Source organism: Molossus molossus, unplaced genomic scaffold, assembly GCF_014108415.1.
Source record: "Molossus molossus isolate mMolMol1 unplaced genomic scaffold, mMolMol1.p scaffold_m16_p_21, whole genome shotgun sequence".
Classification (NCBI taxonomy): domain Eukaryota; kingdom Metazoa; phylum Chordata; class Mammalia; order Chiroptera; family Molossidae; genus Molossus; species Molossus molossus.
Genome location: NW_023425357.1, coordinates 9,161,727 through 9,187,837, shown reverse-complemented (window position 1 = coordinate 9,187,837; position 26,111 = coordinate 9,161,727). Strand labels below are relative to the sequence as shown.

General features: G+C 58.9%; 3 protein-coding genes across 7 annotated transcripts; all 3 read right to left on the bottom strand.

Annotated features, from left to right (window-relative positions):
- Positions 1-619: 619 nt before the first annotated feature.
- On the bottom strand, positions 620-4,611 carry SIX5 (SIX homeobox 5). The gene is made up of 3 exons (XM_036275356.1): positions 3,806-4,611; positions 2,107-2,909; positions 620-1,826 (listed from the first exon to the last, which is right to left on the bottom strand). Exons 1-3 carry the CDS (start codon positions 4,609-4,611, stop codon positions 1,207-1,209), a joined length of 2,229 nt encoding a protein of 742 aa, XP_036131249.1. The 3' UTR covers positions 620-1,206.
- An 860-nt stretch (positions 4,612-5,471) lies between these two features.
- Positions 5,472-16,076, bottom strand: DMPK (DM1 protein kinase). 5 transcript variants are annotated; one of them, XM_036275467.1, is made up of 15 exons: positions 15,775-16,076; positions 13,455-13,546; positions 13,143-13,226; positions 12,962-13,057; positions 12,243-12,391; positions 11,855-11,948; positions 11,410-11,616; positions 11,064-11,327; positions 10,336-10,421; positions 8,392-8,503; positions 7,502-7,659; positions 7,316-7,413; positions 7,107-7,153; positions 6,710-6,799; positions 5,472-6,360 (listed from the first exon to the last, which is right to left on the bottom strand). In XM_036275467.1, exons 1-15 carry the CDS (start codon positions 15,932-15,934, stop codon positions 6,208-6,210), a joined length of 1,890 nt encoding a protein of 629 aa, XP_036131360.1. In that variant the 5' UTR covers positions 15,935-16,076; the 3' UTR covers positions 5,472-6,207. The 5 variants fall into 5 exon arrangements, with proteins under 5 accessions (XP_036131360.1, XP_036131359.1, XP_036131362.1 ...); XM_036275466.1 differs by having other exon boundaries at positions 5,653-6,360; positions 6,710-6,795; XM_036275469.1 differs by having other exon boundaries at positions 5,653-6,360; positions 11,079-11,327.
- A 1,482-nt stretch (positions 16,077-17,558) lies between these two features.
- Positions 17,559-25,233, bottom strand: DMWD (DM1 locus, WD repeat containing). The gene is made up of 5 exons (XM_036274891.1): positions 24,700-25,233; positions 23,035-23,217; positions 19,333-20,601; positions 18,425-18,499; positions 17,559-18,115 (listed from the first exon to the last, which is right to left on the bottom strand). Exons 1-5 carry the CDS (start codon positions 25,138-25,140, stop codon positions 18,068-18,070), a joined length of 2,016 nt encoding a protein of 671 aa, XP_036130784.1. The 5' UTR covers positions 25,141-25,233; the 3' UTR covers positions 17,559-18,067.
- Between the last annotated feature and the right edge of the window lie 878 nt (positions 25,234-26,111).

Sequence of the window (26,111 nt, the reverse complement as noted above, 5' to 3'; positions counted from 1 at the left end):
ATGTGGGCAGCTGAGCTCTGCCCTTCTGACAGCTCCTTTCTCCCTCGGAAGGAAGCCCTGAATGAAATGCAGGGAGAAGTTAAGGAGAAGGGACTCCCCTCTGCCCTGGCTTTGCCCACCCCACAATCAAATGGTTTCAACCCTGTTCGTGCTCACCTTATCCACTCCTTCCTCCCCTGTTCTATTTATAGATTATTTATTGTTGCCAACAAAATAAAGTGGAGCCCTTGTTACCAGCAAGGGAGACTAGGCAGACCGCCCTGGTCCCCTGCTCCCTCAGCCCTGGGGGCGCTCCTTCTACCTGGAGGCCCCAGGATCTGCAGTTTGAAAGAAACTGCACTCCCCCCCTCCTCTCTCTCTCTCTCTCTCTCTCTCTCTCTCACACACACACACACACACACACACACACACACACACACACAGAGTCCCCCTCAGGGTGCAGCCATCAGAAAGCCAGAATCTCAAACTGGGCTTTGTGTGGTTTACTTTGGGCAAGTTGTTTAGAAAGAAACCCACACTCCTGGAGGTTTTAGTTGTCTGTTAACTTTATTTTAATTGAAATGTAGGCATAACATGTCCTAGAAAAATAAAGATTTAGCATACAAACTAGACACGGGGGTCAAGGTTGCCCCTCGGGTGAGGGCATCTTTGGTCTGGGGCTGGACGTGATGGGGGCTAGTGGGGGATCCTCGCCCAGGTCTCCTCACACCCGCATCGTGTTTCAGCGGGAAGGGCCCAGCTGGGAGGCTCAGTCCCCGGGCACAGGACTGCCTGTCCTCCACCCTTGGATTCCAAGCAGTTCTGAGAACTCTGGAGGTCAGTGGAGCTATTAATAGTGTTTTAGGGAGTGATAGGGAGAGGGCTCACGGGGGTTGGAAATCCAGCCATTTGGCAAGGTTTTCAGCTCACAGCTCGTACCAGGTCAAGGGGGGCAGAGCCCCTGAGTCAGGACCCCCAGATCTCCCTATATACATGGGGGAGAGCAAGGAGAGGACTGTAACAGAGGAGCTTCCCATCCAGATGGAGGGTGCCCGTGGACAGGGGTGAACCCGCTGCATGTCCAGGGCTTGGAGAGGTTAAGCAGCCAGGGTTGGGGTGTAGTGTGTGTGGAATCTTCAGATCAACAACTGTTTCTGAAAGGTCCCCTACTCCCGGCTGCCCTGGGCCTCAAGCACCATTGTCAGGAGAGGCGATGAGGCCCGGCAGTCACAGTTCCAAGGGCTCTTCCACAGGCACTGACTGTAGCTGGGTCAGGACCTTGGTCTCAGCTTCCAGCCCCTCATCAACCTCACCCCCTGCAGTGGCCCCCAGGAGCAGCCCCTCAGGGTCAGGGTCTGGGAGCCTCAGCACAGTATGGGGGGCCTGTGTCCCCAGCCCCTTCTCTGCTTCCAGCAGCCCCTCTGTGCCTGTGCTCAGTTCCAGTCCCGAGGGCCAGATGGGCACGGCTGCGGGTGACAGCATGAGGCCCTCCGGCGGGGGCGCAGGGAAGCTGGCCAGGAGGCAGGAGGAGTCTGGGGAGAAGGGCAGGCTGGCAGCAGTGGTGGCGGCAGGGGCAGGTGGTGGCTGTGGCAGCCGCTGTGCAGAAAGTGTGCCTAGAGCGTGGGCCTCTGGGAGAGCGGGGCTGGGCGCCACGGGGAGGCCTCCTTCTGGCACTGAGATGGCTGTGTCTGGCTTCAGGGGCAGGGCCAAGCTGGGGGCAGGCGGCAGGACCTGGGAGACCAGCATGCTGGTGGGGAAGGTGGCAGTGAGGATGATCTTGCCCTGCTGCACGGCCACACCTGTCACGATGGGGCTGCCAGACACAGGGTTGGCCAGGAGGAAGTTTCCTGTGGGGAGAGATGTCGAGGCACAGCATTAGAGGGGGCGCTGGCCAGGAGCAGAGGTGGCAATTAAACTGCTGGAGGGCAGGAGGAAGATTAGCCAGAGGCAAACTGATCCCCTCAGAGTGGGACCAAGTCTGGATGGCTTGAGCCGCACAAGCTGGCACAGGAGGGTTCTGGGACATACCAGGGATGAACTACCCCCACCCCCAAGCCCACCAACAGCACCCTCCCTCCCTGAAATAACTACCCCTCACCCAGGCCAGAGGGAGGCAGAAGGGGGTACCTGGGGCAGTGGCCGAAGGCAGCTGCAGGGCAGTCACACCCACCCCGGAGTTTATCAGGTGCACATTAGTAGGGCCTGCTGCAGCTGCCACCTTCACGGGACTGCCTGGCCCAGCTGCCAATAGCTGCAGTGGCCCCACAGCTTGGGGCAGGGTTACCACCTGGGAGGTGGGCACCACTTGGGGCAGGTTCAACAGTGGGGAGGTAGGGCCCAGGCCTGCAGGGTACCCAGGGGGTGGGGAAAGGGGCACCACTTGTGGAGCAGCCACAGAAGGCACTGGTCCTGGGGGCAGAGGAAAGGCAGCAGCTGGCGGGGGGCCAGGCACCACTTGGGGCAGAGGCCCTGGAACCTCCTCTCCCGGTGGTCCCAAAGCAGCCACCTGGGTCCCCTTGGTCTCAGGGGCCTCAGGCTGAGCCTCCTCCAGGCGAACCTCCCCGGTCTGAGGGTCCAGAACCAAAGAGGTCTTGCCCTCACTGGGCCCCAAGGCACTGGGCTGTGGTGGGGGGGCGCCCCCTCCCCCTGTGAGCAGCAGGGGGCCCAAGCTGGAGGCTTCACCCAGGGCCAGGCTGTTGATGATGACAGGGCTCCCATTGAGAAGCACGGCTGGTGAGCTACTGGCAGCCAGGAAGCTCCCGTTCACCAGGATGGAGGAAGAGGCAGGGCATGGTGCAGGAGGGGTGGCCCCAGCCAGGAATATGGAGCCCTGGGCTGGGGCCTCGGTGGCCACTGGAGCCACGCCCCTCTCCAGGTCCTCAGGGCTGCGGCTGGACTCATCCTCAGTAGTGGGGTTCCCATCAGACTCGCTGTTCGGAGAAAGGATTGTGAGTTGTGGCCCTAAATGCTGTGCTCCCCACTGGTCAGCCAGATTCCTGCACAGAGCCGCAGGGGCCTCCCCATTTTTCCCCAGCCCAAACTTTTGGGGGCAATGCCTGGGGATTATGAAACCTCCTTTCTGAGACCACCTAAGGACCCCAGGGACAAGGGCCTCTGTAAGCCTTGCATTGACACCACTGCATAAAAGCTAAAGCTGGCCAAATCCGGAAGGAGCAGGCTGCCCCGGCTGCCCCGAGTCTCCCGGGTCTGGCCGAAAGCAGTCCAGTGGCTCTGGAGAGCAAGGAGGCAGCCGCCCGCTCCGTTCCCGGTGCCCTCCTCCCAGGGCGTCAGAGAAGGGAGTGAGAGGCTGGCAGGCCGGGTGGGAGGGGAAGGGCTTGGGTTACAGGGAAACCGGAGCTGGGGAAGGTTCACGTTTCACAACAAAGACAGACGACGGACCACGCTGTTTGGGCCCTGAGGGGGGGCGGGAAGGGGGTGTGAGAACGAGCCAAGGTCCGGGCAAGGCCCAGCAGCGCAGCGACCTGAAAGAAGCCCTGACGCCGGGTGGGGTGGACAAAGGCCCCTCCCCCTTCCTCGGTAGCCCCTTTTTCTCTCTGCCTCCCCAGTCTAGCCACCCACACGGATGGGATCTAGGATGGGGCCCTGCGTGGAGCAAAGGGAAGAGAAGCAGCGATGTCGGGAGAGGGCCCCAGGCGTGTGCCCGTTGCATCCGCACTGTACCCCGCGCGCCGCGGGCGCCGGAGGGTGTGAGTGGGAGGCGTCTGAAGAGTTCGCGCTGGCTCCGGCAGTGGGCATGCGGGACAGGGGGGCTGGTGAATAGCACATTCCTGGGAAAGAGGGACCTGTGCTGCCCGGGTCCCCTCACCTCTTGCAGGGCGCGCCGCCGCCGCCCCCAGTTCGGTCGCGCTGTCGCCGGTTCTTGAACCAGTTGCTGACCTGCGTGAGCGAGAGGCCGGTCAGCGTGGCCAGGCGGCGCTTCTCGTCCGGCGTGGGGTAGCGGTTGCCGCGATAGCAGGCCTTGAGCGCTGCGCGGGAGCGCTCCTTGAAGCAGTAGACGGTCTCCTCGCCGTCCCAGATGGTCTTGGGCAGCGGGAACTTCTTGCGAAGACGGTACTTGTCCACTGCGCCCAGCGCGCGGCCGCGGGCCCGCTCCGCCTCGTGGTAGCGCGCGCGCAGGTAGAGGTCCTGCAGGAAGGCGTGGTGGGCAGCGGGGAAGGGGCGGCTCTCGAGCAGCCGGTAGAGCTCGGCGTACTCGCCCCGCTGGAAGGCCACCAGGGCCCGAGCGCGCAGCACCGGGTCGCTGCCACGTAGGCGCTCGGCCGGGGGCAGTGCGCCCAGGAAGCGGCTCAAGCGGCCGGCATGGCCCGCCTGTAGCAGCGCCTCGCAGACGCACGCCACCTGCTCGGGCGAGAAGCGGAGGCCCGTGGGCGGCTCGGCAGCGGCCTCGAGGGGCGACCCGGGGACGCCCGGGGACCCCGGGCCCTCCGCTCCCGCCGCCGCTTCGCCCGCCCCGGCCCCGGCCGCCGCCGCCGCCGCCGCCTCACCCTCGGCCGCCTGCAATGTCTGCAGGAGCTGGCGTGCTTCCTCCTCCTCTTCTTCGGTCGCAGCCGCCGCCACCGCCTCCCCCCCAGCCGCCGGCCCCGCGCTCGGCTCAGCAGGCAAGGTAGCCATGTTTTGCAACTTTGGGAAGTTCCTCCCTCCTTCTCCTCCTCCCTTGGGCTTTCCCCAGCCCCCTCCCCCGCCCGTCCCCCCTCTCCGCCCCCCCTTCACGCTTCCCGATCTTCTCCCCCTGGCGACCCTGCGAACCCCAATGCCAGGCCCAGCGCCCCAGGAGGGTCCCTCTCCCAGTGTCTGTGTGTGCCCGTCCCCCTCCTCGTCTGTCCGTGATTCTCCCTTTGTTTTCCCTCCGCCTCAGGCCGCTCTTTTTGCCTCCCCCCGCGTGTGTCTCTGGCTCAGGGCCTCAGTTTCCCATCGGGACAACGGAGAAGGTAACGGGCCGTCCGGGAGGACTAAGGGCGCGAAGCCACCTCCGCCCCGAGACTGAGCTTCTGCACGCCTCCTTCTCCAGGGTCCTCTGAAGGCCCCCACACTCCCCATCTCGGCCGGCGCTCCGCCCCTCGGAATTCCCGGCTCCACAGGGGGGCGGGTCTGGCACGGAGAAGGGGCGGGCGAAACAGGCTAGAAAGTTTGCTGTAACTTTTCTAAAGCGTTGAGTCCCTGGAGCGGATGCGCGTGGCCCGCGCAGGCGCAGTAGGAGGAGGATGGACTAGCGCGCGGCCGAACCAGCCCCCTTCTCCGGCACAGCTGGGCCACAGCTGGACAATGGGCGGGGTCTCTGGGGGTTGCCCATTCGCCTTCCCCAATTGGTCGGGTGGTGAGGCCACGCCCCTGAGTCCCCACCCACATCCCTGATTCGTCCGCTTCGGCTAAGTCCCCGCAAGGCCATTGGCCGCCTACCCTCGCCTTCCGATTGGCCCACTGAGCAACCTCTTTACCGCAACGCAAGCATCAGACCCCGTGGAGTTCAGAGCTTTGGGCAGACAAGAGGGCCTTTTATTCTCGAGGGTCGGGGGTGGGGTTCCTAGGTGGGGAGAGACAATAAATACCGAGGAAGATCGGGGTTTCAGTGCATCCAAAACGTGGATTAGGGTGCTGGGATCCTGGAGCCTTTCGGAGGACTGGTCAATAAATACCCAAACCGCCGAGGCGGGAGGAGCCGGCTGTGGCTCCAAGAGCAGCACACGTGAGGTGGGCGCAGGAGGCCCCGAAAAAGCGGGGCTAGCAAAAGCGAACGATTCCCGAGAGAGCAGCGGGGCTCGAGCTAGACGTTCTCCTCTCGCAGAGAACGTTCCCGGGAGGGCAGGGCCTCATGCATAAGGAGGATTTGTGGTTTTCCAGCCGATGTGGGCGGGGTGCGTGGAGGGTGAAAAACGGATGGCTGAGCTCTGGCCCTTCTGCCTTCCCTAGATCGCAGTTTGCCCATCCACGTGGCGGCCTCAGTCAGGCCGGAGGAAGTGATCCGAGATTCCACCCAACAGCTGCAGCACCACTCCGGGTTACAAGCCTCCTTTTAGCCCCGCGCTCCGGCCTCGGCCCGGCTCCTCCCTCCTCGGCCGCCAGGGGACGGGCCGGATCACCAGGCTGGAGCTGGGGTGGAGACCCACACTTGGAGTGGTGTGAACCGGGTAGAAATGGCTTCCGAGCCGAGCCCGGGTCACCCAACCCTCCAGCGAGGCCCGAATGAAGAACAGGCTGGGGTTCTAAAGTTCAGGGGGCGAAGATGGCTCCTGGGCAGTGCCAGAGCCGGGTGAGATGGCCTGCGTAGGCCACCAACCCAGTGCAGCCCAGGGCGGTGGTACCAGCCAGAGCAGCGGCGAACAGGAACAGCGTACGCGCCTCCGATAGGCCAGGCCTAGGGACCTGGGAGCGAAAGGGCGGGATCAGTGCTGGTGTAAACGGGCTCCTGATTGGTTGCTGAGACTCGCTCCGCCTCCCCTCGTAGGTTAGTCAACATTCCGCCCCATCCCCAGCAACTCGGGCAGCTGTGGTTGGTCGGCTCCCAAGCCTCTAGTCTTGCCCGAACTTGTCATTGGCTGATTTCTAGCGGCCTGTGTTGATTGGCTGCCAAAGCACACTCCCTCCCGCTAGCGGCCCCGCCCTACAGAGGCGCAGCTAAGCAGAGGAGGCTTGGGGTTCTTGGAGCCAGGCGGGTGCGCAGCAGCGGCGGCGGCGGTGGCGGCAGCGGTTGGGTGTGAGCAGCCGGACGTACCCTGGCAGGGAGCAGCAGGTGGCGGCGGTGCATGGGGCCTGGCCCCACCAGCGGGCACTGGCCCAGAGCCACGGCCTGGGGGCCATCTAGCTGGAGAGAGAAGGGACAGGTGACCCAATCGGAGCCCCGGCCACCTCGGCGGGGGTGGGGGTGGGAGTGGGGGTGAGCGGGGATGAGAGACAGCGAGGGGAGCCGCGAGGGGAGACGAGGTCCGGGAGGGAATCGAGGGAACTCCTGGGTGGGATTTGGTGGAAGGCCTGAACCGTGGGAGATCTGGGACTGAATGGAAGATTCTGTTGCCTGGAACCCCAGAGAAATAGGTGAGCCCTAACTTTGGACGGGGACAGTCAGCAGAGGGGGCAGCAGGCTTGACGCAGGGGAAAAAGAGGGGTCTTACATGGGAAGGTGGATCCGTGGCCCGGGGACTGGGGACCCCCGTGACAGCTGGAAGGAGAAGAGAGAGGCGTAGGGTGCGTGGAGTGACGGAGGGGGCGGTGGCGCAGTGTGCCCCAGCCTGGGCCCCTCGCCCTCCCCCAGGTGTCCACACACGCTGGCGCGCCCACCTCCCCTGATGCCTTAGGGAAAAGGGGCGAATGAGGGACTCACCTGCCGCTCCCTCCGCCTGCAGACCCTCCATCCGCTCTTGCAGCTGCTGGATGTGCGCCTCCAGGTCTCGATTCCTAGCATCAGCCTCGCGGAGTTGACTGAGGGGAGGTAAGGACCGTGAGCCCTTTGAGGTCTCTGAGAGAGGCTGCTAAAGGTAGCGACAGGCCCCTGTGCCCTGACCCCGACCTGGCGAAGTTCTGGTTGGCCGTGCGGATGGCCTCCAGCTCCCTGCTTAGGCTCTGCCGGGTAAGCATCTCTTCCTCCAGGGCCTCCTGGAGCTCCTGCAAAGTCACTTCGGCCTCTGCCACAGCCGCTGGGATTGCCGCTGGAACTGCCACTTCAGCCTGCATATGGGGACTGGGCTTAGGGCTGCCTGTGGCTCTTGGAGCACTCAAGACTTGGACATAGGTTCCAGGCCAGGGATCCTCTCTTGTCCTCTACTCCCCCATCCCTAGATCTTTCTGGAGTCCCCACAGCTCCTGCAGTGATCCAAGCATCCTCTTTCTCTAACCCAGCTCCCACCTTGGTCTCCAGCCAGCAGTGGGCTCCACTTCCATCCACCTCCTTACAGGAACCAAAGGGTTGTTACTAAAACACAAACTCAACTTGACCACGTTGAGCCCTTGTTCAAAAATTCTCCAGCTCCTCCGTGCCTTCAGGAGAAGGCCTGCTGTACCAAAAGGCCCTATCGGTTTGTTTCGGCTGGCCTCTGCAGCCTCCCCTCCCCTCACTCTTCACCTGGCTTCTGCTAGAACAGTTCAGCCTCAGTACCCTCCTTTGACAGTCAAGAACAAACCATCTGGTTCCCACCTCGGGGCCTTTGCCCTGAAGCTTTTCTCTGCTAACCCAAGGTTACTTTTCTTCCCATGGGCGATCCTCCTCCTTCTGCAGGGCTTCGCCTCCCCAGAGAGCCCCCTGCACACACACTCAGTGCCCTCTGATCATCTCTGACTGAAGTAATGTCTGTTTTCCGTCTCTTTCTGTGAGTAAGCTCTCAGAGGGCTTAGTGCTCCATGGTGCTCACTACCCTGGAAATCTGCCTTTTCTCCGACTGACCCTTTCCTCCAACAACTTACCGTTTCTTCTGGTGGCGGTGCCGTGGGCTCCAGTCTGGGCACTTCCACTGGTGGCTCAGGCAATGGCTCAGCCTCCAGTTCCATGGGTGTGGGGCCTTGGACCTCATCATCCCTGCGGAGGGGGAGAGGGCAAGGGGGAGAGAGCCAGGACTCCCTAGCCTGTGGGCATGGGGCAACCAGATCGGAAGATCCCCCGGTTTCGGGAGGGGGAGGGGGCAGAGTGAAGGGAACAAGTTGCTAGTTTGGTGTGACATGTCCTCCTCTTAGAAAGGAAAAGGTCTGCCCCTTGTATGGCCTCAGGCCCCTGGGAGCTGCCCTCTGTACCTTCTGCAGGAACTTGGGGTACAAACACTCATGTTCCAGGGTCCACTCATCTCCTCCCTCTCCATGTGATCCTTTCTTAGAGCTTCAGGACAGTGAGAGGGACCCAATGAGGGGAATGCGGCCCAGCTCTGGCCACCTCCAAAGATATAGTCTTATGACTGGGTGTATATTCCTAGACATGTGCACAATCCCTCATACCCAGCCACTGTGGGGAGACAAACCCCCCTCTAAATGCAAAATGGCAATAAAAGTGGATGTCTCTCATAAACCCAGCAACCCCTCCATGGAACTCTGTCTCAAGGATTTAACTGTCCTGCATATGCACCTAGGCCGACCTGTGGCTGCTCATGGAGCCTGGCTTAGAGCAGAGAGGACAGGCTGAGTCCTGACCTGCCCGGTAAGGAGAATATACACAGTGGGTCAGGATCAGGTTGTAGTTCATTCATGTTAAGAAATGGGTTTGCAGCCGGGCTGGTGTGGCCCAGTGGATTGGGCGTCCTCCCACGCATCTCCTGTGCACCAGGAGGTCACTGGTTGGATTCCCAGACAGGGCACATGCCCAGGTTGTGGGCTCGATCCCCAGTGGGGGTCGTGCAGGAGGCAGCCAGTTGATGTTTCTACCTCTCCCTTCCTCTCTATCTAAAAACCAATAAAAACAGATTTTAAAAATAGTGTTTGCAGTAACATTGGTAACAAAATGTAGCATGTTCTCAGGGTTGTTAAATGTGTGTGCTTGAACCAGGGACCATTGCTGATGGTGGGCTTCCTTTTTCTTAACCATATTTTATAATTTACTAATGCCAAGCAATGTTTTATTAGTATAATTAATGTTTTATTTTTGTTATTTTTATTTTATTGATTTTAGAGAGAGTGGAAAGGAGAGAAAGAGAAACATCGACTTGTTCCACTTATTTATGCATTCATTGGTTGATTCTTTTTTTTAAAACTTCACCTGAGGATATTTTTCCATTTATCTTCAGATGAGAGTGGGAGTGAGAGAGAGAGAAACACCGATGTGAGAGAGACTCATCAATTGGTTACCTCCTGCACGACCCTGACTGGAGCCAGGGACCAGACCACAACCAAGGTACAAATCGAACCCACAACTCCTTGGTTCACGGGCCAACACTCCAACCGCTGAGCCAAACCGGCCAGGGCCATTGGTTGATTCTTGTATGTGCCCTGACTGGGGATCAAACCTGTACCTTGGTGTTTTGGACAATGCTCTAACCAACTGAGCTATCCAGTCAGGGATAGAATTAATGTTTTAAAAAGGCTTTATGGTTATGTGAGTGATTCATTGAGTTTGTGTTATTTTAAAATTGATTTAAAAATGCTAAACATTTTCTAGGATTCTGAGGTCCCACGACTCTGTGTACTAGAAATCTAAAAGTGGGAGGTAGGAAGATTCTGGAAGGTCAAGTCTATGGCTCTGAGGTTTTACAGTTGAATCTAAAATTTCAAAGTACTATGGTCTGAGATTTTAAGATCCTACAGCTCTGGGTTCCTAAGAGTCCTAGGTACAAAGACAGTAAGGTCCCAAGACTGATCCTGCAATTCTACTGGGGGCTGAGGGGCCAGGATACCGTAACCTCAAGCAACCTCCTGGGCAGCACTTACCTGAGGGCCATGCAGGAGTAGGAGTAGCCCACGAAAGGCAGGTGGACCCCCAGTGGCACGCCTTCTCGAATGTCTGACAGCGTCTCCTATACAAGAGAATCAGACAGGAGGTGACCACCAGTTGACAGGGCTGGCTCTTCACCCCTTCCCAGTCTTGGCTTAAACACCCCCCCCAAACCCACCCTTACTTAGGGTCTATATAAAATGTTCCCTCCATCATTATTGTGTCCTGCTGTTTCCCTCAGGGCACTCGCCACAGTATCATATACTTTTCCAGACCGGAAGAGGATGAGAGGCCAGGGCTGACCGTCTGTGCGTCCCCAGCACTGCCCAGCACAAGGGCAGCAGGCTGAGTAAGCATGCCGAGATAGCTTGTGGAACAGTTGAGAGAGAGATGACCTAAGGGAGGGAGATTTCTATCTGGTGCTCACCTGCTTTGACCTCTCATCCCTCCAGGTCTCAGCTCAGATGGTGCCCTCCTCCAGGACCCTGCCCCCCACATTCCCTCATCTCAGGCTGCTTTCTCTGGGTTGTGGTTGTCGTTGTTTGGGGGCAAGTCTGTGTCCCCCACTGACGGTGAGTCTAGGTCACTGCTGGGTTCCCAGCACTGGACAGGCACAGAGCATTTGGTCAGAGGAGAAATGATTTCAGAACCCCAGGAGGTGGGCACTCTCCTAACCCGAACTTTATGGAGAAGGGATGAGGGGAGCAGGGTCGCAGGTACCTACCCCGCCCCCGCTCACCATGGCAGTGAGCCCTTCTTCCACCACATCGAAGTTGCACGTGTCGGTGGCACCCTCAAAATCCGGAGTAAAGGGAGGCACGCTGTCTCGGAGACCATCCCAATCGAGGCCAAAGAAGAAAGGATGCTTCTGGAAATCGCCTGCTCCATCCCGGCCCAGCCGTGTCTCCGGGGGACACAGCAGTCGCTGAATGAGGTCCCGAGCTTCCTCAGGGACTCCTGTGTCAGCTAGTGGTAGAGAAAGGTGCTCCTGCTCAGGGGAAGAGGAAGAGCGGTGCTGTCAGCCTGGGAGCAGGTGCAAAGGGATCAGGGGCTCCAAGGGCCCTGCTCACCTTATAGTGCACGATCTTGCCATAGGTCTCTGCCGTGGAGTCGGCGTAGAAAGGCGTCTGCCCATAGAACATTTCATAGGCGAACACGCCCAGGGCCCACCAGTCACACTCGGGCCCGTAGCTGCCTGTCCCCGGACCGCCGCCCACGGCCTGCAAGATCTCGGGGGACAAGTAGTCGGGAGTGCCCACAGCCACCAGCGACCGCACCTGAGCCGACAGAACCCGAGTTGGGCTCAGCCCTTCCCCTTCGAGCCATGGCTCCGCCTCAGCCACGCCCCAGCGCTTAGTCCCACCCTCTGCCTGTTTTAACCGCCAGCCCAGCACACAGGCCTGGTTCTCCTCCTCCCCCCTCCGAATCTAGGCCTAGCTCAGCCTGCCCCACGCTCGCACCTGACCCCACCCCTCGCTGGGGCAGGCAGCAGGCAGGTGCAGCCTCACTGCTCACCGTTCCATCAGCCCGCAACTTGAGGCAGGAACCAAAGTCGGCCAAGCGGATGTGGCCGCAGCGGTCCAGCAGGATGTTGTCTGGTTTGATGTCCCTGCACAGAGGAAAGATGGGACTTGAGGTGGGATAAGTAAGCCTTCCACCATCTCAGGGTCGTGACCCCCCCCCCCTCTTAGGGACTAGGCTCTCCAATTCCTAAGCCTCCAGGCCTTGCTCTCAGGCCTCCCCTCCTCTGCCCGTCTCCAGTGGGTCCCAACCAGCCAGGTCCCACTCCAGGCCCCACCCTCTCCGGGCTCCAACTTTTGTGATATCCTTCAGGGTCCAATCATTGCTACCCTTCTCCACACCCCACCCTCAGGCCCTGCCCCTCAACCCCTTTAGTGCCCACCTGTGCACGTAGCCCAGTCTGTGCACCGAGTCTATGGCCATGACGATCTCAGCCAGGTAGAAGCGTGCCATCTCTGCGGGGATCCGCTCCCCAAACTTGCTCAGCAGTGTCAGCAGGTCCCCGCCCACATAGTACTCCATGACCAGGTACTGGGAGGGTGCATGTCATGGGGGTCATTAATCCCCCTTGGTCCTATGGCTAATAGCCCAGGGACAAAGACTCCCAGAGATGCCTCATTCCTGGGCAGAAATCCCACAGCAGCAGCCCCAAGGGAACCCCAAAGATCTTCCAGGCCAAATCAGACACCCCCCATCCCCGCCCCCAACCTCCGGATGCTGCCAGATGTTACTAGGCAGAGATTCACTCCCCTGAGAGGGGTAAGAGACCCCAGAGACCTCCTACTGCCGAGTGTAGAACCCCACCCCCAGATACCCTCTGCCCAGTAGCCCACACACACTCTACAGAACTCTCCCACTCCAGGTAGGACTCCCCCAGTGGGGCAGCTGTATCGAGGCCCCTGCCATCAGCCCGGGAAGAGAACAGTGTGGAATATCCGCCATCCAGGAAAGGGGAGTCTATTCCTACTACACAGACTCCCAGACTCCCGCAGGCATTTCGAGGCAGCTCCCCCATCCTAGCACCTCTCCCCGCCCCTGCCTCGTTCACCGACAGCCTTGGGGTGGAGGTCCATCCCTCTAGTTACAGGGCCTGGGGCTCACCAAGTAGTTCTCATCCTGGAAGGCGAAGTGCAGCTGCGTGATCCAGCGCCGGTCCCCATTCACCAACACATCCCTCTCCTCGCGGAAGCACGACACCTGCGGAACACCGGAGGAGCTGAAGCGGTTGGGGAGACTGTCCGGAGGACCCTCAGTGCCCTGCACATCCAGCCACCAGCCTCACCTCGCCTCTCTTCAGCATGTCCCACTTATTCATGATCTTCATGGCGTACACCTGGCCCGTCTGCTTCATCTTCACCACCGCTACCTGAAAGCCGAAACAGGTGGCGAGGAACACCTGGGATAGCCCAGACAAGACTCCACCCAAACCCCGCCCACCGCCCCGCCACGCCCACTGATCCTAAGCTCCGCCCCCGCTGGTCTTTGATTCTAAACTCATTCATCAATTTCTAAGGCCCCGCCCCAACTCCCACGTCCCGCCTAAGGCAGGAAAAGTCAAAGCTCCGGGTTGTGGCTGCGGCTCAGGGCTTCTTACCTCGCTGAACGCCCCGCGTCCGATCACCTTCAGAATCTCGAAGTCATCCCTCTGCAGTCGGGCCTCCTTAAGCCTCGCCGCGATGGGCTCCACTGGGGGGCGGGGGACGGTGAGAACCGAAGGTCACTGGGACTGACAGTGGAGACGAGGAGGAAGTCCCACACTCTGTTCCTGTCTCCCTGGCCCTGCCCCTTGTGTTCTCCTCTCTGTCTCTCCCCCTCTTTCTGACTCTCCCCTTAGGACTCTTTGCTTCCCAAGGGCTTCCCCACATAAACACTGTGAGGTTTTGGGGATGCAAAACTGCTGTCCTACAAAGAGTGTGGTGGGATGTCTGAGAAGCCCTTTTTGGGACAAGGCATTGGGCCAGAGGGTCTCTGTGGGAGCAGGAAAGGGGTGGAGGGGACACAAGTCTGCAGAAGGGAAACCCCAGAAGAACAGGGAGAACAGGCCCAGCCCTGGCTCCCTAGGCTTCAGGACCCCACCCCCTATGGGGTGATGGGGGAAAGGTGTGAACATGCAGCTTTATCCAGTCCCCCTAGATTCAGAGGCGGGGGGGCTTTGGACCATACTTTGGGAAACACTGGCTTTAGGGGCAGGGCCAGGAGGAGCTAAAGAGGGGGCAGGCCCGATCAAATGTGTGCTCTCAGTCCCTGAAGCCCCAGGAGCTCTCTATTATTACCCTTATTTACAGATAGGGACCCAAGGCTCAGACAGGTGAAGTCATTTGCCCAAGGTCCTACAGCTAGGAATGTTAAACAGGACAGTTTGGGAATGGGGGAGCTGGGGGTGGAGGCAGGAGGCTCAGGAACACAGGAGGAGGAGGTCTAGACCCCGTCAGGGGTGGAAGCCACTGGGCACCTCGGAGAAAAGTGGAGAGAGGGATGGGGGTGAGTAGGAATGAGGGGAGATACAGTGGGTTACGGAGGGGAGAGGGGGCCTCCATGGGGTTCGGGGAGAGTGGGCTGGCAGGGAAGAACCAGCAAGGGCCCAGGACAACAGGGGAGGGAGGAGAGAGCCAAGACATTGAGCCCTTTTAAGGCAGTGGGAACCCAGGCCCCCTCCCCCACCCAAGCCGGCAGGGGAGGGGCCGCAGGATACTGCTCGGGCCACAAAAGGACTGCTCCTCACAGGAGAGCCAGACCTCTGCCCCCACTTCAGGTCTCAGTTTACCCTGCAGGCCAAACTTCACCCTCTGCAAAAGAGGATCTAAGAGAGCTGCTAAGGGCTGTGGGGAGGTGGGGAGAAGGTTCTTCCAGAGGATGGGGGGCCTGGCCCTTGACCTACACCTTCCCATCTGTGAAATGGAACACAGAGGGAGAAGAGCAGGGCCCGAGTTCCAAAGAGATGGACACCAGGAAAGGAGGAGCCTGAGAAGGCAGAAAAAGAAAACAGAGGGCCAGAGAGAGCGTAAGGACCAAGAGCAAGCCACTGCGGGACAGACCAGTGGAGGGACAGAGTGGCAGGCTGTCACGGACACAGAAACCCAAGTGAGCCTGAGTCCTGGGCCAGGAGAGGGTGGGGCAGACAGGGCAGGAGGCTGAGGTTGAAGCATATTCCTTCTGGAGGACTGGCCCTGTTTCTAGGGAAGACCTGGCAAGGGGCTTTGTGGGAGAAACGGAAGGCTGGAGGTCATGAAGGAGAATTAGTGGATCTGGGGAGCTGGAGAGGAGTCAAAGCTGACCCATGCCAACTAAAAGGGACCCAATGGGTGGCGGGGGCTCTTCCATCCAGGACATAGAAGGGGTGCTGGATGGCACCTGTCTGTGGAGCTGGGTGTCCCCCAGGGCCTGCCTGAGTCACCGAACCCTCCCAGTGTCTGGGCACCTGTTGGGGCAGCTGGAGAGGCTGGCGCCGAACACCTGTCTATCAGCCGCGCCCCTGGCAGCTGCCCCATCCTGTCCCTTGTGCTAGCCCCTGTGCTCTGGGAAACCAGGGTGGAGTGCCATGGGGCCGTTTTGGTGTGTGTGGGCATCCCAGGAGATAGGACTCCTCGCGTGTCCTCAGGCCTAGACTTGGGGGAAATGGGTGCAGGGGGATCATGGAGGCTGCTCACAGGCCAGCCTTCCAATAGCTCCCAAGTCCTGGTTCTGAGTCACAGCCGCCTTGGTCTCTCTCGACCCCACTATGCCCGGCAAGAGTGGCACAGGGGTAGGGGCACGTCACCCCAGGATCCAGACCCAAGCTCTGGGCCCCTAAATGGGGAGATTTCCCCTTTGCCTATCCTGTCCCCCAAGAGCTACCCCTGTGCCTAATCCCATTTTCTACCTCTGCCCTACCCCCACCTCCCAGTCTGGGGGAGCCCATGCAGGCAGGCACTCACCCCACTGCAAGAAGTCGGCCACATACTTGTCCTGGGCCAGGTCGGAGGCACCCAGTTCCTGGTGGACGCCCAGGAGAAGGTCGAGCAGGGGCTCCAGCCCCAGGAAGCCAGGGTCCAGCACCAGCTGCTGGAGCCGCCTCAGCCGCACCTCGGCTGACATGTTGGGCAGGCAGCACCATGGCCCCCTCCCCGGGCCGGGGGCTCGGGGTCCTCTCGTCAGGGGGCCTAGCAGCCCCTGTCCAGGCCCCAGGGCCCTGGCAGCATGTCGGCCTGTCCCTGGCTGTCCCCTGGGCCTCTGGCCACTTCTCTCTGCTAGCTGCAAAGGCCTCCTCCCCTTCTCCCCACCCCTTGGCCAGCCCCCTCCCGCCTCCCAGCCTTAACCCCTCACAAACCAGGCCCCCCCAGGATGTTTCAGTGTGCGACTGGGGGGTAGAGAATCTCAACCCTCCAACACCCCTTATTAGAAGGTGGAGTAGAGGAACTACAGCTACAGGTGTGACAAGCCAAAGATGAGCCCTCCCATTCCCAAGGGGGCCAATTGAGGTCCAGAGTGACCTGTAACAACCCTCCCAAGCCCTGGAGTTGGGGGGAGGAGAAAGGGGTGAGGCCTGGGGAGGGGAACAGGAGGCCAGGGCAGCTTTGTGGGTGACTCAGCCCAGATTCATACTTCAGGACAGTTTAAATTTAGCCCTCAGGCCCACTGCTTTACACTTTTTTTTGGCAGGAGGTGGGGAAGGGGTGGTGAGAATTGGGAAGGGAGGCCCTCAGAAGCCAAGACCAGGGGTGACCCGCTGGCCAAAGCCTGGGGGAGGCAAAGGAGCCCCCAAAATAGCTCCTTGACCCCCGGCATGCAGCCACATTCCTGCCCAGGCCAGGATTAGAAACAGAAACATTTCGGGCAGGGGGGTGGAGGGCGGAGCAGGAGAGCCAGCCAGGAGGGATTTCGTTGTCCTTTCCAGGGCGGACGGTTCTCCAGGAGGAAACTGGTCTCCGGCTGGCTCTGGGTGGTGGGCCGCGCAAGCCAGGGCCGAGGCAGCAGAAGGCTAAGGCCCACGCTCACTCTGGGCCTCTGGAGCTGCCTGGGGGACCCCATTTGGGAAGACCCTGTAATGTCGAATTTGGACAGTTTGGGCATTTTCAAATAATTCTGCAAACTCTCACCGAGGGCTCTGAAGAGGGGGCACTGGTGGTTCTCTTCCCTCAAGGGTTTGGCGGGCAGAGGCCTCTTCTCCATCCAATGGGCCCTGCTCTGAGCGGGCTGGTGCCCTGAGCATGTCCCCTCTTCCTGCCTTTTCTTATTAAAAGGGACTGGGGGGCGGGGGGGCTGGCTGCTCCCGTTAAAGTGGATTGATGGATGTGCTCTGCTCTCACCCCCAGAGCATGCCTGCTGGAATCTTCTTTCCAAGTGTACTTTCCTAAACCACAAGGGCCCTTCTTTTGTCTCTGCAACTTGTTTCCTGAGCCCATGCAGCCCAACTAGCTCACTTCTACTACCTCTGCAACTTTTCCTTTTTTTTTTTCTTCAAATCCTCACCTGAGGACATGCTTAGAAAGGAGGGAGAAACATTGAGTCACCCACCACCCTCCCACACGTGCCCCAATTTCGAACTGGCAGACTTTCAGTGCACTGGACAATGTTCAAGCAGCTAAATCACTGGCCAGGGCCCTGTAACTTTCCAAATAAACTCTCTCTTATTAAGTAAAAAAAAGTGAATTGGTGTAGCACACAGTAAAAAGCACACACATACTCCCTCCAACCTCTGAGGAAGAGATCAGAGACGCTGTGAAAACAGGGAACTTTAGTATAAATAAGAGGTGCTGGGAACAGGGAGGGCCTGAGGGGCTTCCATAACTTAACACTCTTCAAAAGCACAAACAACAGCAGGGGGAGTTGGGGTTGGGAGTCAGGGAGGGGCAGGCTGCCCCTGCCCTGCCAACAGAATGAGGGGCACACTGCAGAGCTGGGGCTCTTGTGGGCGGGGAGTTTCTCCCTCCACCCCAGTGACCAGTCACATGCTGGGGACAGGGATGAGGCTAACACTGATACTTCAGCAGAAGGGGTCATTGTACTTGGCAGTGGGTGGGGACAAGGCTGAGGCCACATGGGCCACGATATCCCCCCAGGGTCTAGGCCAGTCTGAGGGGACCCTCTGCCCCACAAATTTGTGCAGGGCGGAGAACCGGAGCAGTCCATCCGTCACGGTTAGTCTTGTTAATACGTTCATCTGTGAGGTCAGCGGAAAGGTTATGGCTAGGAGGCAGGGTGGGGGTGGGGAACCCAACATCCATGGCTTCACACCACTGTGCCGCTTGGGGAGTTGCCTGGTTGGGAGGAGATGCCCTGGGGAAGACGAGAGGGAAGACACCACGGGTTAGAGAACACCTGGGGCTCCCAATACCCAGGTCTTGCCCTTCAGTCCTCCCCAGATACCCCCACCCAGGCTGCTGCTCTAGATTCTGGAACTTATACCTCAACTAGCTTCCCTGTCCCAGCAGGCAGCACCTTTACACAATAATTAAAGTCTTCAGGTGATCCTGATCAGAGGATAGGGTAGGGGTGGAAGTGGGGAGAAGAGGAAAAAACTCGGGTCCCCTTCTAACTGAGCAGAGTCCTGAGGTTCTGGGGGAAAGAACTCAGGGACAGTCCTACCTCTACCACTGACTTGCTGGGTGACCTGGGCCAACTTCCTTCCCCTGTCTGGGCCTCGGTCTCCTCGTCTGTGAACTAGGGAGACAGACGGGTCTCTTTCAGGACTCTCCAGACTCCCCAAATCTCAACACCCCACCTATGAGGCTCTGAGACTGTACTCTAAGTTCTAGGGATACAGGACGCTATGATCCCAAAACTTCCCTTCCAAGGAACCAAGCCACGGCCCTGAGCTGAGACGTGAGTCCACAGCTCCAAAGTGACAAAGGCATCAGATTTGTGCAGCACCTACTGGGGCCTCTCTGAACCCCATGGCCACCCCAAGGGTGGGCGCACCAACCCCTTACTGCCCATCGTCAAGCCTCCCTGTCCTAAGAGAGGACAGAAGTCTGAGAGGGACAGGGACTTGCCCAAAGTCACACAAGGAGAAGTACAGGGCTGGACCCGAGCCTGGGATTCCAGTCTGTGCCTCCAGCACTGGGCTCATATCCCCAGTCCAGCTCCACGCCGGATGCTGGGCCCAAGGCTCAGTCTTCCCCACAGAACTTGACCCGCAGTATCCAAAAAGTTTTACCCTTTAAAAATCACATTTGCCATTGAAATACAGATCTGGCTTCAAGTAACAAGTGGTAAGATTTGGCTGTGCTGGGCCCACCGGCTGACCTTCTGAGAGCTGGCCATGGTCCCCACCACACCCAGCTGTCTCTTCTACCCGACCCTCTCTCTGCTGATTGTGCCAAGGGTTCGAGAGCCTGTCACTCTACGACGTGAGAGGGCATGCTCTGAGACACTAAGGTTTCCACGGTTCCCCTCAGCCCACGGGGCTAGAGGCTGCAATAGTGACAAACCCCTTCCAAAACCCGCCTCTTCCTGGGTCCCGGGTCCCGGGTAGGCCAGTGTGGCCGACTCACCGCCTTGCCCGGCCGGGCCCAGGTGCAGATGAGGCCCTCCTGGCAGGCGGTGATGATGCAGTCCTCCAGGAAAAGGAGGACCGTCAGCCGCTCCTGGGCGATCTTCTTGCACACTAGGGGCTCGAGCAGTGGCACCTCGTGGATGCGTGGGCACAACGCCGTGCCCAGCACCTTGGCTGGGTCCAGCCGACTGCGGGGAACAGGCCCACTGGGCTTGTCGCTGCTGCCGCCGCCCCCACTGCCCCCCCGGCTGATGTTGCCCAGGCTGTGGTAGCGCTTGTGCTCCTTCTCCGCCCCCCGGTCCCGCCGTTCCTGCAGTGTGAGCGTGGCAAAGCGGCCGATGCTAAATGGCGTGCCCGGCTCTGTCGCTGTGCCAGGGCCACAGGCCTTGCCACTGCCCGCTGGGTGTGGGAGGCTGTTGGAGCGGGACAGCGAGCGGGGCAGGGGCCCGGGGCCCAGCTCGCCACCCCGAGAGCTGCTGGCAGCAGGTGGTGTGGTGCTGGGTGTGCCGGGGAGCGTGCGGGTGCGGGCCAGGGGGGGATGTGGGTAAAGCACGTCTTCGGTGAGGTCCCACAGGCAGAACTGCGTGTCCTGGCCGGCAGAGCCGAAGCGGTAGGTGATGGAGCCAGCCTTTGGCATTGGGGAGAGTGGGGCTCCCCCATTCAAGCCTGGGCCGGCTGCCTCAGGCTCCTCCTCCTCCTCGACACTCCGTTCCCCGTCACCACTGGCTGCTGCTGCCTCCTCGGCCCTTGTGGTGTAGGGGTCAAAGGCCACAGCATTGACCCAGGACTTGTGGCCATGACCACGGGCCACCACGCGGCCCTCGGTGAAGGACCACACGGTGACCAGGTCGTCTTCACCACCCGTCACAACATAGCGCCCGTCAGGGCTCCAGCACACGCAGAGTAGGCCCCCAAAGTAGCTCTTCATGAGCCCTCGCAGGAGCATGGAGTCGAAGTGGAAGACACGCAGGCAGCCGTCTTGGCTGACACAGGCCAGGTGCCGGCCGTCGGGCGAGAAGGCAAACTCGTTGAGGGGCCCCTCACCCACCGCCCACTTGGCCAGTGGGTTGCGGGGTGCCTTGCTCTTGGCAGCATAGACGGCAAAGCCCTCACCCTGCTTCAGCAGGCTGTACTGGGGCGGCGCCGAGGCGCACGGGTGGCTGACATTGTACAGGTACAGGTGGCCGCTGGCGTGTGATGCCAGGAACAGGCTCTCCGACTCAGGCAGCCACTTCAGGTATGTCACCTTGGTCTTGTCAATCAGCCTCTGCCAGGGAAGACAATGGGGGTTGGGAGAAGGTAATCAGCCTGACAGGCCTCCTCCCTAACCTGGTTCCCAGGAGGCCGTCACAGGTGGCCCAGGACCCCCACTCTAGGAGGACGATCATGGGAACGCAAGGGGAGAAGGGCCACTCATCAGGCGGCCGCAGGAGCTCATGGATGTCCCATCTTTGGCAAAGAGGAAGCCCTGCCTTCCAGAGAACTGTCCTCTCTCTATCTAATGCCCCTCACCATCTTTACCATGTCAGGCTTAAGGCAACAAACTGATTCACAGGGTATCAGCTCCGCCAGAAAAAGGATCTTTGTCTATTTGGCTCACTGTTCCAGCCCGGAGCACAGAGCTCTGCACGTGAGAGGCGCCTGGTGTTTCCTGGACATGAGAATGACAACCCCATCCTCCCTGCAGCTCATCTCTGCTCCTTTTCTCCTTGTAACTTGCATCTAATCCTTTTATTTTTTATTTTTTATAATTATCCTCACCCGAGAACACCCTTCCACAATTTGTTCAGATAGAGCGGGAGAAAGAGAGAGAGAGATGTGAAAGGGACACATCGAGTGGTTGCCACCTGCACGACCCAACCAGAGCTGGGGACAAACTGCAACCAAGGTACGTGCCCTTAGTGGGAACCGAACCCGGGTCTCTCTGGACCGCAGGCCGACGCTCTAACCGCTGAGCTTTGACTCATGCACCAAGAGAATGCTGGTTCAATTCCCGGTCAGGGCACATGCCTAGGATGTGAGCTCCATCCCCACTAGCGGGCATGCAGGAGGCGGCCAATCGATGTTCTCTCTCATCGATATTTATATATCTCTCTCCCTCTAAACATCAATAAAGAAAAGAAAATTATTTTAAAAAAACAACACCTGACTTCTGCTTACCCCTCACCTCAACCACCCTGGTCCCAGCCATCACCAACCCTGCAATGGCCTGACTGGCCACCAGGCCACCATTGCCCATGTCCATTCTCTACACCGTTGCCAGAGAGCTGCTGTTAAAATGTGAGTCAGCGCCTGGTGCCCTCCCACTCTGCACACCAGGGCAGCCTTTCTCAACCAGGACTCCAGAGAGAACTAAGCCCTAATGCCCTTAGATATCCACTGAACGGAAGGAATTGACTTCTTTTCTAGGCATCTACACCGCTTCTCATTCTTGGAAGAATTGAGAAAATAATCACATCAAACCATTTCTGTGTTCTATGGCTCAGATGAACCCCGGGGGGGAGGGGAGACTCTAAAGCCCGAGTCTTTCCACGCCCTCCAGCCCTCCCATGACCTGGCCCCTCAATTGCTTTCTCAGAACTCACCTACCACCCTCCCCTCAGTAACTGCGCTGCCCAGGTCCTGCTTCAGGGCTCTTGTCCTAGCTATTCCCTCTTCTCAGAATGTCCTTCCTGGATAACTCTACTTGCCTCTTTCATGTCTCTATTTCAATGTCACCTCCCAGTGAGACCCTTCCTCATCACCCTACTTACAACTCACCACGCACTCCCCATGCCCTTCCCTGCTGGTTTTTCTCCACAGCACTCAGGGCCTTCTGACTCACGGCACATTCCATTTATTGGGTATCTGTCTCTCTCCCTAGTTAGATGAAAGTGTCACAAAGGCAGGCGCTCTGTCTGTTTTGTTCACTGAGATGAGACATCCCAGTGCTGAGAACAGGCCTGGCACAGAACAAACGCTTAGTAAATATTCTGTGAATGGGTGAGCTAGTGTATTTTTACTCCATTTACTGTTCTGCTCACCCCCTTCAGCCATTCACGCAATTCTGTGTAGATGAAATACCGCCTCTGCACAGAGAAAGAGATACAGGGCACGAGTAGTCCCTGACCACAGATAAGGCCCCTCGCTGGCATTTCCTCTTGTGCCAAGTCTGCCCAGGACTAAGCAATCTCCATGAATGATTTTACAACAGTCCTGAGGTGAGAATGAAAATCACATTTTGCAGAGGAGGAAAACTGAGGCTCAGGGAGGCACTGTCACCTTCCCAAAGCCACAGAGTGAGTAAATGTGGTGCAGCAAGGATTTGAATCCAATGCCCACATGGCCCAGAATTTGGAGACCAAGGGCTTTGACTTCAAACAAGTCCCAACTAGTGATTAGCCTCAATTCTCTGATCTGCAAAATGGGCCTCTCAAACCCTAACTCATTAGTTGGTGAAAACTCCAGGAGTAATGTGTTCAGCATATGGCTAAAGCACAGGACCTGGGCACAGCAGGCACCTGTGTCATTATTAACTGTTATCACACTAGCTGCTATTTGTCACCCATCCCACATAGCTGTCAGTCCATCCCCCTTCTCTCCCTCATGCTGCCCCTCTCAGGCCTCCACTGATCCCCAGGGAGCTGCAGTCTAATGGCAAACAGTATGTGTGGGGGTGGGTGAGAGGGAAGGGACGGGGCCCCCTGGGACCCACAATCACCTCTTCATTGAACAGCTTGCTGGTATCCTTCTTGATGAGATCCAGGTACTGCACCTGGCCAGCTGAGAACCCCACCAGCAGGGAGATGGTCTCTGTGGCAGCAGTGAACTGGTTGAAGTCGTGGCAGGTGGGCTGGGTGCCCTTATAAATCCGCTTGTCAATTGGCTTGTTGAGGTCAATAGACTTAAGTGATGGGAGAAAAGGAGTTAATGGCTTCTAACACTGAGAAAGAAAGAGGATGTTGAGGTTGGGGGAAACCACCAAGAGGAAGCAGGTCAAACCCCTGAGGGAAGTGGGTAGATAAATGGGTGAGTGGGAGGGAGGGAGCAACCACAGACAAGAAGAGGGACCCAAATCTCAGACACAGAAGGAAAAAAACAGAAAGAAAGGATCCCACCCCTGACCCTGGCATAAGACCACAGTGCCTTCCCAAAGTTGGACCCCTCCAACTTCAGGGACACCCTCACTTACAGCATCAGGGTTCGGGGTTCCCATAGTCCCTGAGCTCTGATTCTTTTCCAGTCCTGCCCCGTAACCTGAGCCAACTTCCCTGGGTCTTAGCACCAAAATATTCCAAGACCCCCCTTCCCAAACTCAGGGTCATCCAAATCCCCAGGCTTCTACCATCTCAGGAGTTCCTTTACTTTGGAGTCTCTAAATCTCAGGATCCCCCAAACAGTTCAGGGACCCATTATACCTGATGGTCCCCCACACTGAGGTACCTTCACCCCCTCTGGGCTCTCAGGATCCCCATCACTTCCGATGACCACGGTAAACTCCAGGGGTCTCATCCCTTCTGGCACCTAGACCACTGTACAGACACCCATCACGCCTGAGGATGTCCCCTCTGGACTTTCTCATCACCTCCAGATCTCACATAAGCCCAGAGATTCTCATTTCCTCCAGGATCCTCATTACCTCCAGAACCATAATTTTCTCTGGGCTCCCCATTACCTCTAAGCCCCCATCATTTCCAAAATTCTGATCTTTGGCTGCCCAAGTCTCAACACCCCCTCCTAACACCTCCACATACTGCAATATCCCTGGGTTCTGCATCACCTCAGGATGCCCCATCACCTGCAGGATGCCTGCCCCCCAGAACCCAGGAGGATCTACATCACCTCCGATTCTCCATCAGGTCTAGAATACTCAACATCCCAGAACCCCCACACATAACCCGGGGGTCCCACAGGACCCCAAAGTTTCTCATCACCTCCAGGATGTCCAGCACTAGGGGGCCTTCCATCACCTTTTGGAATTGGAATTAGGCATTACCTCCAAGAACCCTTTTCTCGCCCTGGCCGGTTTGGCTCAGCGGTCAGAGTGTCGGCCCGCGGACCAGAGAGTCAGTCCCAGGTTCGGGTTCCGCTAAGGGCAGGTATCTTGGTTGCAGTTTGTCCCCGGTCCCAGTTGGGGTTGTGTGGGTGGCAACCAGTAGATGTGTCCTTCTCACATGGATGTTTCTCTCTCTCTCATCCTCCCTTTTTCCCTCCTGCTCTATCCAAATTAAAAAAAAAAAAAAGAATCCTTTTCTCCTGGGATGTCCATCACATCTAGGATGCCTATCTCGGGGCCCCAGATCAGTTCAGGCCTTCCTCCACTTACGGATCACCTAGGGAACCCCATCCTCTCAACACCCGGTTTCCCGCGATGCAGGCCGCTCACCCGTTGGCTCCCGCGGCGGCAGCAGCCGGGGTAGAAATAAAGCTCGCGGCCCAAGTTGAAGCAGACGCGGTCTCCTCCGGCCCCCAGACCCGCGGGCGTGGCAGGAGGCTCCCCGGCTCCTGCGTTGTCCGGCTCCCCGAGACGCACGAGGCTGAGGCGCACGGCGGGCAGCGCGGGCCCCGGCCCTGGGCCTGCGGGTGGCGGAGACGACGCGGACCCCGCGGCGCCGGGGCCGGAGGCGGAAGCAGGGCCCGGCGGGGGCTGCGGCGGCTGAGGCGGCGCCGGGGTCTGGGCGGACGCCGGACCCGATCTGCGAGCGGCGCCGTCTCCGGGGAGCAGCTTGTAGAAGCCCTCGCGGGTGCGGAACTGCGACTTAATCTCCGCGCAGTCCCCCATGGAGGCGCCGGGGCCCGAGCCGCCCTCCGCGCCGCCCGCCGCCATCTTGGGCGCCCCCCACCCCGGGCCCGCCGCTGCCGGACCGCCGCCCGCCGCCGGGCCCCCTGCCGGAAGCTACGGACCCGCACCGGAAGAGGTGGGGTCGTCGCCCGGGAGACGTTTCTTCGATTGGCAACAGGGTCGGGAGGAGGGACGACCCCAGCCGTCGCTCGGGTAACGGTTCTGGGGGGTGTGGGCGGGGCGAAAAGGTAGGCGCGGCCTTCCTGCCTGAGACCGTTGTGTGGTTGGCTGCGGGGGCGGGGCCCACAGAGGAAAGGGGCGTGGCATTAAAAAGCACAAGTTCCTAGCAACGGCGACCTGGGAACCGTTTGCCTAGCAACAGAGAAACCCTCCAGAGCAGGCGTCTTTCCTATCCTGGCCTCCCCGTGACTCACAGATGACCCCACAGATTCCCAACATACATCCCCCTGACTTCCAGTGTTTCCCACTGACATCTTAATCTCCCCAGCTGGCCACAGCACCTCCAGCCATTCCTCCCCACCACTGATGATCCCCCAAACCTCACTGGTCCAGATGTCTCCATAAAACTCCAAGGACTGCATCTGGCCCACTAGTAATTAATGATAACCCCAACCCCTCCACACTTTCACCAACCTCTAGTATGTGTATCCATGACTTCACTGTCTTCAACAATCTCACTAGGTGCTCCAATGCCAACCTTTGATTCCAATATTTCACTGGTCCCCACAACCTCCCCAGTGTTCCAATGACCGGCCAGTAACCCAAACTCTCTTCCTGATCCTAACAGTCCCATAGGGAGCCAGTACCCCTGACTTCTGCGGAAGTCACTCTGCCCCATGACAAATCTTCCTAGGCTCACTTATTCAGAGGCCTCCCAGATTTGTCGCCAGATATTCCAGAGTCACCTCACTTACACTCAGCAAGTCCTACAATGAACTAACTTGACATCTTGCTCCATATCCTACCCCTCTCCTGTGTCCCATTCTTAGGGCCAG

Bases quoted from the DNA above. Each gene is read 5' to 3' on its own strand.
- DMWD (XM_036274891.1), bottom strand. From the start codon at position 25,140: ATGGCGGCGGGCGGCGCGGAGGGCGGCTCGGGCCCCGGCGCCTCCATG. The intron at 18,500-19,332 runs GTGAGTCGGCCA...CTGTCTCCCTAG, and splicing joins GGGCCCGGCCGGGCAAGGCG to TTCACAGACGAGGAGACCGA. The intron at 18,116-18,424 runs GTAGGACTGTCC...CGTCTTCCCCAG, and splicing joins CCAGCAAGTCAGTGGTAGAG to GGCATCTCCTCCCAACCAGG.
- DMPK (XM_036275466.1), bottom strand. From the start codon at position 15,934: ATGTCAGCCGAGGTGCGGCTGAGGCGGCTCCAGCAGCTGGTGCTGGAC. The intron at 13,227-13,454 runs GTAAGAAGCCCT...TTCGGCTTTCAG, and splicing joins GACGCGGGGCGTTCAGCGAG to GTAGCGGTGGTGAAGATGAA. The intron at 7,154-7,315 runs GTGAGTCCCTCA...TTCTCCTTCCAG, and splicing joins GCAGGCGGAGGGAGCGGCAG to CTGTCACGGGGGTCCCCAGT.
- SIX5 (XM_036275356.1), bottom strand. From the start codon at position 4,611: ATGGCTACCTTGCCTGCTGAGCCGAGCGCGGGGCCGGCGGCTGGGGGG. The intron at 2,910-3,805 runs GTGAGGGGACCC...TTCTCCGAACAG, and splicing joins GGCGGCGCGCCCTGCAAGAG to CGAGTCTGATGGGAACCCCA. The intron at 1,827-2,106 runs GTACCCCCTTCT...CTCTCCCCACAG, and splicing joins GCCTTCGGCCACTGCCCCAG to GAAACTTCCTCCTGGCCAAC.